Consider the following 12,544-nt stretch of genomic DNA (forward strand, 5'->3'; position numbering starts at 1 on the left):
GATGGGGGAGTGTTCAGAACTAGCCTTGTTGAGCTGGTCTCATTTTCTTTCTCAATTTTTCTGCCTCATGCTTTTTTGGACTTAGAAATCAAGAATTCACCTGGTTCTTACATTCTTCAGAAATCCCCAGACACTGGGTGACTTATGTGACGCTGTCCAGGTATGGGGGAAGGTCTTTGGGGCTTAATGAGCAGACACAGCATTCACTGAGCATCTAAAGGGAAAGCACATTGATCAATGCACTGCACATCATCCCACCACAACCAAATCCTGGGACAGGATATCTGCTACTGGCACTCGGGGCTGGCGTTCCCTTTCTCCGAGAAGGACTTTCTTCCCAAAGTCCCAGCAGTCCTAGTATCACAGCGTTCCAGCTGGTCTCCGGAACTCTGGAGGGCCATCATGCCCGTGCGGAATTCTTTGATGGCAAAGTAGTAGCAGAAAACGTCCAGGCAGCAGTTGATGTTGGAGAGAGACATGGACAGATGCAAGAACAAGATGATGTTCTGCTTAACTCTGCACTCCACGATGAAGCCATTTCTCACCAGGAACTGCAAGAAGAAACCCAAGTGGACTGGAAGAAAGGAGACCACAAAGACAACCAGACTGGACACGATGGTCCAGGTGCAGGCCTTCCTCTGCTGGGTCCAGTCCTGGGTGGGGTCCCCACGGCTGAACAGAATTTGAAGGCTCCTGAAGGAGCAGAAACTCATGATGCCCATGGGAAGAAGGAAGCCAAACACCTCGAGGGGGAAGACGACCTTGGCACTCCAGGTGCTATTGGACATATTGCGGAAGCAACTGTACCTTTCCACTTGCCAGTTGGAGTAGTAGTAGGGGGTAGACCCGGTCCACACCAGGACCCAGATGGTGCAGCAGATCCCAAAAATCTTCCTGGGGGACCGGCAGTGTCTGGCCAGGAACGGGTACTGGATGACCAAGTATCTATCCAGGCTGATGAAGCAGATTGTAAAGATGCTGCCGTACATGCTGATGAAGTAGAAGCACTCTACCAAGGTACACAGGGATGAAAAGGGAGCCTCCACGTGGGCCAGCACAATCTTGAACAGGAGGGCGAGCACCAGCAGCAGGTCAAAGACCGCCAGATTGATCATGTAGATGGAGGTGGCGACATAGTCCGAAAATTTCTTCCTGAGGAAGGTGCGGAAGCCCCGGATGGCCAGCAGGTTGAGGACGAGGCCCAGGAGGAAGGTGGGGACATGGACCACCAGCTGCATGGTCTTCGTCAGCTCATTCACAACACTGAAGGAGCAGTTTGACTGGCTCATGTTCTTCCCTGCAACATCAACAATGGATTAGATGAAACTCCTCTCGCTCTGTAGAGGAAAGGGGCTCCAACGATTTTGTCAAGAATAATAAACATTTACCTTTTACCACACAGAGATTCGTGTCCATTGAAACACGATGAAAAAACAAAGGGAGAACACTTGCCTCTAATTCTGCTGCCGAGATATAACCACTGTTTCTTTTTCATGTATGTCATTCCAGACTCTCTTTTCACACACACATATGTGTGTGCCTTCTTCTTTTAGGAAAATGAAACTGCATGAACATCCATCTCTTTTTTCCATCCTAACTTCTTCCACTGAAGATAGTAACAACGACACACATCCTGACCCAAACTGGTTTACACAAAGAGAGAATTTTTTTTAAATAATTTGTTTATTTTATTTTTAGAGAGAGGGGAATGGAGAAAGAGAGGGAGAGAAACATCACTGTGTGGTTGCCTCTCACTCACGCCCCCAACTGGGGACCTGACAAGCAACCTAGTCATGTGCTCTGACTGGGAATCGAACCAGCGACACTTGGCTCGCAGTCCCACACTCAATCCACTGAGCCACAGCAGACAGGGCCGCAAAGAGAGAACTTAATGTAATTGAAGACATGGAGACTAAGGCAGGGCTGACTTGAGCTCTTTTCTCTCAGCTCTCCTCTACCTCACATCCAAAGGTTCAATGGTTCATTGGTTCAGGGATGGACAACTGACTCACCCAGAGGCAATGAAAAGCAATGAAGCTATTGATTGGGTTTCTAGGAAGGGGGGCGGATTCTTCCCGTGACTTGACATTGGGAAGATATAAGGAGCTGCTGTAACCTCTTGCTATCCTGAGAACACCAGACGGACAATGGAGAAATATGGAAGAAACAAACAGACAAACAAACAAATCAGCCTATCTAGCAAAGGAGTAAATAGAATGAAAATAGAAACCGAGCATAGGAATTACAACAAAAAACATGAAAAATTCAAACTTTCCTTTATTAGCTAATGTTTGCAGCTCAATTATGAAATAAAATTCATTTCTTTGTTGCTCATAAAGAACGCCCTTAGCAACAGACTATTCATAGTAGGAGTCCCATGAAGATACAGCAGACATACAGAAACAAGAAGAAAGTCAGAGTGGTAATGTTCGTACCTAGCAGTGGAAAATTTAAGAATAAAGTGATATCCTGACCAGTGTAGCTCAGTGGGCTGGGGGTCATCGTGCAAAGCTAAAGGTCACCAGTATGATTCCCAGTCAGAACACATGCTTGGGTTGTAGGTTTGGTCCTCATAGGAGAGGCAACCAATTGATGTTTCTCTCTTTCTTTCTCCCTCCTTCCCCATTCTCTCTAAAAATAAATAAATAAAATATTTTTAAAAAATTTTAAAAAAAGGACTTCCAACTAAGATGGAGGCCTAGGTAGACACCCTGTGTCTCCCTCCACAACTAAGAAGAAATACAACTACCTCAAAACTAGAGACAACCAGAAGTTCCAGAAAATCAAACTGCATGGAAGTCCAGCAAACAAAGATATAAAGAAGAAATACTCATACAGACAGGTAGGAGGGGCAGAGCCAGGGTGGAGAGGATATGGTGTAGAGGCTGTGGCTGGCAGAAAGCGCAGTCACACATTAAAGAAAGTAGGGAGGAACACCTGGGGAGTGCTCTCAGCACCAGACCAGACCGCACAGCTCATGGTCCCAACGCCAGGGAAAATAAAGCCTCATTGCTTCTGACTGTGCAGACCAGTGGGGGGTGGGTTGGAGGAAGAAACTGCTGGTCTCTCAGCAGAGTCCACTTGTTTAAAGGGCCCCCACAGACTTAGAACATCCGCAGACCCACCCACTCCGGGAACCATGGCCAAGGCAACAGCTAGAGGGGTGCCAGTCCCATATGGGAAGCAGGAGAAGTGCCTGGAAAACAGGTAAGTGCTGAACAAATAGCATTGTTCCCTCTCAGCCCCCTCCCCCACATACATCACCACAACATGGTGAAACAGGTTGCCCATACTGATGAATATCTAAGGCTCTGCCCCTTACAACATAAAGGTGGGACAGTTCTAAGACACAGAGGCAAACACAGGAGCCTGTCAAGTTGAGGAGACAGAGAAGTATGGCCCAAAAGAAGGAAAAAATCAAGGTTCCATTGGGAGAACTAAGAGATGAGGAGATAGCCAACCTAACAGATGCAGAGTTCAAAACACTGGTGATAAAGATGCTCACAGACTTGACAGATATGCTTTAATATGGCAAATGCATAAGGGGAGAAATGAAGGCTATGCTAAGTGAAACAAAGGAAAATCCACATGAAATCAGTGGTGAAGTGAAGGAAACCGGGGTTCAAATCAAAGAGTTGGAACATAAGGAAGAAATAAACAGTCAAACAGTATGGAATGAAGAAACAAGAATTGAAAAAAATGAGGAGAGGCTTAGGAACCTAAGCTTTAAACATGCCAACATCCAAATCACAGGGGTGCCAGAAGAAGAGGAAGAGCAAGACATCAAAAACTTATTTGAAAAAATAATGAAGGAAACCTTCCCTAATTTGGTGAAGGAAATAGACCTACCAGTCCATGAAGAACAGAGAGTCCCAAACAAGCTAGATCCAAGGAGGACCACACCAAGACACATCATAATTAAAATTCCAAATGTGAAAGATAAAGAGAATCTTAAAAGCAGCCAGAGAAAAGCAGAGAGTTACCTACAAAGGGGTGCTTAAAAGACTATCAGCTGATTTCTCAAAAGAAACTTTGCAGGCAAGAAGGGGCTGGCAAGAAGTATTCAATGTCATGAAAAGCAAGAACCTACAACCAAGACTACTCTATCCAGCAAAGCTATCATTTAGAATGGAAGGGCAGATAAAGTGCTTCCCAGACAAGGTAAAGCTTAAGGATCTCATCATCACCAAGCCATTTTATATGAAATGTTAAAGGGACTTATTTAAGAAAAAGAAGATCAAAACTATGAACATTTAAATGACAACAAGCTCATAACAATCAACAATAGAACTTAAAAAATAAAAACAAAAACTAAACAAACAACGAGAACAGAAACAGAATCATAGGTATGGGGATCCTTTGGAGGGTTATCAGCTGGGAGGGGGAAGAGGGAGAAATGGGGAAATGGTGCAGGGACTAAGAAGCATAATCGGTTGGTACAAAGTAGACAGGGGGAAGTTAAGAATAACATAGGAAAGGGTGAAGCCAAAGAACTTATATGCACGACCCATGGATATGAACTAAGGGGGGTGGGATTGCTGGAGGGAAGGAGGGTACTGGGTGGAGGGGAGCAAAAAGAAAAGAAATTGGAACAGCTGTAACAACATAATCAATAAAATATACTTTAAAAAGAAAAAAAGAAAACCTGTCTGCAGATGTACAGAGGCATTAAAAAAAAGTTAAAAAATTAAATTAAATTTAATTTAAATTTAAAAAAGAATAAAGCCACACATCAGGATTAAGAAGGTTGTTTTATATTAATAAAAGAAAAACTGGGAAGGCAAACATAGTAATCGTATGCAGTGAGTGACAGTGTATAAAAGTACATCAAGTAAAATAGTTCAAATTCAAAGAGACATTGGCAATGATACAATGTAGTGGCAGACTTTAATATAGTATTGACTTGAACATGTGAAGTAAGCAAAATATAAATTAGGATATAGAATTATATAAGTAATATATTGAATACAGTTTAATATATTGAATAGCTCTTGGAGTTGATTTTAAACCAATAAGTAATCTACTTTTTCTCAAGTATCAAATAAACAGGTTTCAAAATAATTATCTGCCTGGCAAGAATAAAACCTCCCATTTAAAAATAAAGCAGAAATTATGTTGGCTATATTCTCTGACCATAATACACAGAAACCTAGGAAATAAAAACAGAATTGGTTCTTTAGAAATAAGTAAAATCATAAGTACACAACAAAATGCATGGGGTATAATCAGGAATGACAAAAGCTTTCTGGCTTGGTTGTTGAAAAACATTTTTTTCACAGGATGCAGCCAAAACTACTCTGAGAGATACATAGTCCTAACAGCTTTTTTTCTCTTTGTATGAAATATTTTAATGATGATGAGCCAGTGACCATTATAGACTTAAAGCCTTAGCATCTCTTCTTTCCTGTGTCAAACCAGATCATTACAACTGTCCATCTCAAGTAAGGCAGAATACCGTAGTATGGATGAGGGTAAGAGTGATGTCTGCTGCCACAGCTGCATTCTTCACCAAGAACTAGAGGGCTCCCGGTTTCACATGTCAACACAGCAAATTCAGTTTCACATGTTTCCTGCTGGGAGCTTCAGCCAGAAAGACAACAAATGCTCCTTTGCCTTTCGGTAGCTCTTCTTAGCCAACAGCTTAATCTCTTTTACAAAGGAAACTAAATAAATGTGTTAAGGACTCACCTTGAACACTTAGGGGAAAAAAATGTCCTAGAGAAATCAGAAAAGAATTCTAAAGATTAAAGCAGAAATCAGTGAATTAAAAAAGAGGAAAATACCGAAATTAATAAATTTAATAGCTGGTTCCTGGGGAAGGGAGGTAAATTAAGCAAAGCATGTGTCTCTCACAACTATGTGCAAGGAAAAAGACCCACATGGTCATAACTAGAAATAAGAAAGAAGGGGTTAAACTTAGTTGGAGAGAAAAAGAAAAACTAGGAAGAAACCACCTTATTATTTGTGTGTTAATCCGTTTTTAAATCTTGCTGTAGTTGATGATTTGGGGGAAAACCTAATTTACCATGATCGATGCACAAGTTGACAGAAGCTGATGAGACCAAAAACCATGAAAAAACTTGAGAATGCCATCAAAGAATTATTCAACAGGTAATTCCCACACTCTAGAACTATTTCAGAACCTAAGGTAATTTTAATGAATTTATGTTAGGAAACTAACTTACCCAAATATCAAACTTTGGCAGACGCAGCACAAAAGAGAAAAGCTGCTGCTCAAATGACCAAGTCAGATTTCCTGAATGTGACACCGTTTCAATGTTAGGAAATCTATGCTCATTGTGTATTATGTCAATAAAGCAAAAATGAAAGCCCTCTGCTTGTGTCGGTAGATAGTTTCTCCATAAATGGCATTGAACTGAAGGGCTGGAAGGACACTTCCTGCACGTGATAAAGAGTAACCTGTTCATGTCACTGGTCAACTTTTATTTAATGGTTTTAAAAAAAAAACAGACATTCTTGTTGAAATCGCCAAGACATTTGCCAACATCCAGAAGTTCCAAATATGCACCAAGACAATTAACAGAAATAAGAAAAATAAATGAGAAATAAGAAGAATAAAAAACACTAGGACAGTACCAGAAATAAGAACAAAATAATACAAATGGAAGGCTTCGTCGATAAATGATGTTGAGACTGTCAGTAAAAACCAACTCAGATCCTCATTTCACACTGTAGAGAAAAAGAAATTCCAAGTTCATTAATGAATTAATTAAGTTTCAAAAAATCAAGCTGTAGAAAAACTAGATGAAAATTTAATAGATAACTTATGAAAGTGAGTAAAGGGGAAAGCTCTTTGCCAACGCAGAATGACTAAGAAGCAAAAGAATCAAAAAACAGATTTAGCAAGTTTGCACAAAATTAGAAATACTTCTGTGAAAACAATTTAACATCAAGTAATATACTGGAAAAAGAAAATGCTATAGATGTTAGATTCGTGCTGTTCTTTCTCTAGGAAGAATATAAAAATGTAGAATATCCAGAAACACAACAGATAAATGGGTAAAAAGCCGTGAGGGTCGCATGGCACAGTCACTGATGTGCTTACACAGAAGTCATATTAGTCTATCATGCCGTGATTCTGAAGATTATCTTAAGTAAATTGTGTACAGAAGTATGTTCACTTTAACATATTTTTTTTCCAAAAGCAAAAAATACAGACACACATATAAATGGCAACAAGGGCTTATTTTCATTTTGGTAAATCTTCTCAATGGAAAATTTCCTCTGTTATGTTTATGCTGACTATGCTAAGCAAAAATTCCACAAAGTTACAGAATTATACATTCTGAAAATGATTTCAACTATGGTTACTAAAACCCATGCTTAGGGAAAAGAAAACCTAGAAAAAAATTTCCGTGTGTCAAACATACAGTAAGCATTCTAACAGTAAGATAGTGCGTGATTTTTAAATCTTTTATCTCTATCTCTGTTTCTCACGTGTGTGTTTTAATTAATTAAAATATGAAAACAATTTAAATTTTTAAAAATTGTATTAGATGTTGGAGAAAATGAAGAAAAAGAATAGCTCCTGGTTTTCCCATAAAAGAAGAAAAGTCTTGGTGTGTGTCTGAGGCAGGGGCAGAGGGAAGCTCACACAAAATTTAAAGAAATGCATTGAACAGACCAGTGCTCAGCAGAGAGAGCAAAATCCTGGCAGGTCAAAGATGAATGTTTCAAGATGTAGCCTCTGAAGACGAAGCAGGAGTTACAGAACTGCAAGGGACAGGTCATTGGCAGCAGGTGCCACCTGACAGATGAGGAAGGCCTCAAGCGCCTGGCCCATGATCTGTCCACAGGCGGCAATCACATCATGAAAACTCTGCAGCACAGGAAGAGTTAAGAACAGGATACAAGAGATGCAAAATGCTGGATTAACAATGAAGACGAGGCGACCGAGAAGGGGAGACCCCTACGTAGGACTTTCCCCAAGTTTGGAGAGCTAGTCATAGAAACATCGTAGAAGGGAAAACTTACAACATTTTGTAATGGGACATTTCAGTTGTATGACCTTGTCTATTTTAAAGGGACAAAAAGAAGAGAAAATTGATCACAGAAACTGAAAGTGAAAAAATGTACTGTCTCGATATAGAAAGCAGAGGCGCAACCTCGTGGAAGTTTGTACAAAAATAACAATTGTAATTATAACACTCCCTAACAATTATAATTCTTCCCTATAAAAGGGGCATCCATTAAAAAAATCAAAACCTAACCATCCTTTGTAGGTGGGAAACACAGAAAAAACTAAAAGACACAGACAGAGGAAAAGGTTAGGATAATCTATATTTTTTCAGACACGTAGTTGATAGGAAAGAAGGGACTATAACAATGTAATTTTTTTTTTTTTTAGGAAAAGGAATTAAGAGAGTAACACAGAGACGCCACAAAGATAAAAGCCACAACAAATAATTAAAACATAAAACACTCAGTTTATGTTTCAATGAGCATAGCAAAGAAGGCCCTAACGGGGACATGCCAGAAATGCAAAGAGGTTGAAATGGAGATGTAACTGCAGGTAGAGGCCTCCAGGAGTATCATCGATTAAGCAGACAGAGGGATTTAGAGCTCTCAACAGCCCAATCGCTGATGAGGTACGACCAGCAGATCAGTGAGGACTAAATTGTAAACCAAGGGGGTGCACTGCCTTGGAGAGAGGACAAGGGTCCTCCACCAAACCCACCCCACTCCTGGGCCCAGCTGAGCACTCCAGGGTCACGGCAGTTCTGCCTTTCTCTCCAGATCACGCAGCAAACAGCTAATGATACAGAAAAGGCATTTTTAGGCATTCTCTTAAATACCCTCTTAAATCATGGGTGAGTCGCAGCAATCCAGAAGTGCATTACTGACAGTGGAAAGGACGCAGCACTTAACACACAAAATACTGATACGGTCACAGCGGAAGGGAACATGGGGATTCCTAAGTGTTCTTGTAAACAGGGACGAGGGCGAGAGAGGAGGGGAACACCCCGCCCCCCCCACCCCACCCCCACCTCCCCCCACACAGGAGGCTGCCTGTCTGGGGGGCTGCACGTGGAGGGGCTGGGAAGCCACCGCACAGGAGCATCCCTAGAGAGGACTGGACTTGCCCTAACCTCTGGGGAACAGATACATTAGCATTCTCCAGGACTCAAGACGTGCTCCACTGTCTGACTCCAAGGGCAATGAAAGGAATGGGGTCCCGGTGCCCCAGAGAACAGGCCAGGGTGAAGAGGACAGGACACACGCCCTTCGTGACAGGGGACTGGGCTGGGCGTCCCGTCCCGAGGCCTTGGTTCTGCTCCTGCCTCTCTGGCTGTGGGGCCTCCATCCAGATTCCTTCATCTGAAGAGTGCTGTTCAGCCCCGTGAGCCCGGAGCCTGCAGCCTCACCGAGCCGGTCCTCCTCTGCCAACTCAGCCTTCTCTGGGCTGTGATGCCCGCAGCTGCCTGTGGCTGCCGGCGCCCCCACCCCCGCCCACGCCTTCAAGGACCCAGCATCCCGGATGGGACAGACCCGAGCCCGTGTATGCACAGCTGAGGCATCTACACCCAGCTGTGTGACTCAGACCCAGCCAACCCTCCTTGCATCGGCGGGCTGGGCTTTCCAGAAAACACCAGCCAGAGGAAGGATGCACCTGTGAGAGGTTTGCAGACTGAGAAGGTAGCCCCTGTCCTGCGTGGGCAGAGCTCTCATCCTTATGGAGTCGCGGAGACGGGAGGGCCAGGCCTGCCTGCCCTGAGCTGCTACAGCCGGAGGGATGCAGTTTACAGAGAAATGCTCCCCGGGAACAGCAGGACCAGCATCGTCCCGTCCGGGCTCCTTGCCTGCAATCCCAGCTGCTCTGGGGGTTCAGTACTGAATGCCACAGTTAGAATATGAATACTGACTTGGATACAGTTATCTGCCACTCCCACCATAAGTCAATGCATCAGCCTACACCTGAGCTGGGCTTCTTGGGGACGCAGAGGGGACTGAGCACACAGGCAGAACCCCCTGAGTCCAGAACTTTGCTGGAGCTGCACCCCTGAGCTTGGTGGGTTGGAGTGGGGGCTCAGGAAGTGGAGGTGCCAGCTCAGGGGCTTGAGATGTGGCCGGTCCTGTGTTAAGTGCTTTACAGGGAACACTTGGTACATTGTTATCATTGTGCCCATTTTACAGGTAAAGACAGTGAGGCTCAGAGAAGTGGAAGAGCCTACCTACCCAAGGCCGAACAGGCAGTGACGGGCCCTGCTGGAACTCACGTTCTGAGTCTCTCCTTCATTTTGTCCCCACCCCAGCCCCCCAACCAGTGTCACCAGCATATCCAGGAGCTCCCCGTCCCCACCCCCTCACTTCTGTTTTGGGTCTGGCTCTACCTCCCACCTCCTCCTCCAGCGAAGAATCCCCCCGCCCTCCCTAAAAACCCCAGCCCTCCTTCCCAGGGTCCCCTTCCCTGGTCCACCTGCTGTGACCGAGCAGAGGCCACGAAAGTCATCTGGGCGCCATAGTGAGTGTCCTAGCAAACCAGGACAAGGACCATATATATCCCTGTATCTCCCTCCAGAACAGGCCCCTGGGAAGGGCTCACTGAGTGGAAGGGCTTTGTTCCCCGGCAGCTCCAGAGGGACAGGGGTTCCCTTTGCAGCTGGGACAACTGGTCGGGACCAGAGGAGTCCTGGGCAGCCCTCTTCTCTCCCCGCTTGCAGCCCCACGGCCTCAGGTCGCACAGGCCAGGCGCACAGCCGTTTCCACTCCCGTTCCCACCTCCACCGCCTAGAAAGAATCTGGAACCCTCCGGGCTCCCCCTGCCGCTGGATCTGCCCTCCCAGCCTCTCCGAGAGAGCCTTGGTTAGGGTCTGAGAATAATCCAGCTACAATATAGAAAGCGAAGCTTCCTGAGTGGTTCCTGGCACGGGGGACAAGCACTCCCATCCCTTACTGCTCTCAAGAGCCCCAGGAGGAAGAACTAGGATTGCTCCCCTTTCCCAGAGCGGCCCCCTGAGGCAGGGGAGCAACGCTGCTGGCAAGCGGCTTGCTCGGAGGCTGCGGGGTGACTCTGACAGTGGGTAAGCTCGGGCTCCTAGTGATTTCCTAGCCAGATTCTGGGGGAGCAGGATACCGGGCCCGCGCGCTAAGCATGCAAGCCTGCGCTCCCCTGGGGAAGCTGCCCAGGGGACCTTCCCCACCCTGAGTCAAATCAGGAGGAAGTTGAGGGTTTGTCAAAATGTCAGTGATACCCAGGGACAAACCAGCCCTCCCCTGCAGCTGCTGCTGTCACGGAGCCTTGCCAAGGCTGCCCCTGCCACTTGGCAGTGCCCCCTGCGTCAGGGCAGGTGTGGGCACAGTCCCCCCACCCCCCGCCCCCCCTCCCACGGAGCCCTGGCTGACCTCCGGAGAGCTGCCTGCAGTCTGGGAGCGCAAGGTCAGTCCATGGCTCTGCGTCTCCGCTTTTCTCAGTGGCCCAGGGACTGTTACCTGTTGGTGGTCCTGTCAGCTGCGCAAGCCGTGAGGTGTCATTTCTCCTCCAGCTCTGTCGCAAACCTGCTCTGGGGAGAGTCACTTCCCCTCTGGGGCTTGGCTTCCTTGTCCGTGAAATGAGGGGGTGGGACCAGATGCTCTTCAATGGCTCCGGCATCGCCCTTATCTGGCCAAGGGCTCCTTCTCTCAGGTCTGGGGGTCTGTGGGGGTCCCTCCCCCCTAAGTGGAACTGGAATAGGGCATGGGGAGCATGTTTCCTGGAAGACAGTCTACTCTGCGTCTTCTCCGGCGGTCTGCAAGCTCACCCTGCTTCCAGAAAGCAAACACAAACCACTGCAGGAGCAGTCAGGCATGAGAAACTTTTGGGAAAAGAAGAGGCACCGAACAGTCTAAGCCGGGTGTCACTGGGGGCAGCCAGGATCTGAAAAAGGCCCTTGTGGCTTTCAGTGCTTCTGGGGTTTTCGGACTGAGAACTGCCTCCCAGTCCTGGCCAGGTGGCTCAGCTGGTTGGAGCATCGTCCAGTACACCAAAAGGTTGTGGGTTCAATCCCTGGTCAGGGTGTGTATGGAAGGCCACCAAGCAATGTTTCTCTCTCTCTCTTCCTTCCTCTCTCTCTAAATCAATAAACATATCCCCACGTGAAGATTAAAAAAAATTTTTTTAAATAAGAAAACAAAGATGTGCTGCCCACAGAAAGAAGGATGGTGCTGAGCCTCTTCATCGTTAGGGCTTAGGGGACAGGGACGCCTCAGCCCCTCGGCATGAGTGTCTTCAGGGATGGTCAGAAGAGGGTCTCTGCCATGCTGGGCCCCACACTGCTCCCTGGTCCTGGCCTTTCTGCCAGGTCTCCAGAGCAGCTTGAGTCAGCCCTTGGGCCACAGTGCTTCTGAGGGCCCTGCAAGCAGAGATTTGCGCAGGACCTCCCATCTCTAGGGCTGGGACCTGAGAGGCACCCACGGGCCTGGCCTGGGTGTCTCTCAGCAGGGAAACCTTGCAGATTCCAGCTGTTATGGAGTCTGGTCTGAAACACAGCCTGGCAGCTTCAGCCCCACGCCCAGAAGTGACTAGATGATCCCTCGAGACACCCGA

The 12,544-nt window shown here is 46.1% G+C and overlaps 1 protein-coding gene across 1 annotated transcript; it reads right to left on the minus strand.

Moving 5' to 3' along the window:
* Window positions 1–216: 216 nt before the first annotated feature.
* Window positions 217–11,531, minus strand: GPR55 (G protein-coupled receptor 55). The gene is made up of 2 exons (XM_090269294.1): window positions 11,452–11,531; window positions 217–1,297 (listed from the first exon to the last, which is right to left on the minus strand). Exon 2 carries the CDS (start codon window positions 1,287–1,289, stop codon window positions 288–290), a length of 1,002 nt encoding a protein of 333 aa, XP_090125420.1. The 5' UTR covers window positions 1,290–1,297; window positions 11,452–11,531; the 3' UTR covers window positions 217–287.
* Window positions 11,532–12,544: the final 1,013 nt, after the last annotated feature.

Source organism: Furipterus horrens, unplaced genomic scaffold (genome assembly GCF_987537825.1).
Source record: "Furipterus horrens unplaced genomic scaffold, mFurHor1.1.pri manual_scaffold_1, whole genome shotgun sequence".
In the NCBI taxonomy this organism is placed as follows: Eukaryota; Metazoa; Chordata; class Mammalia; order Chiroptera; family Furipteridae; genus Furipterus; species Furipterus horrens.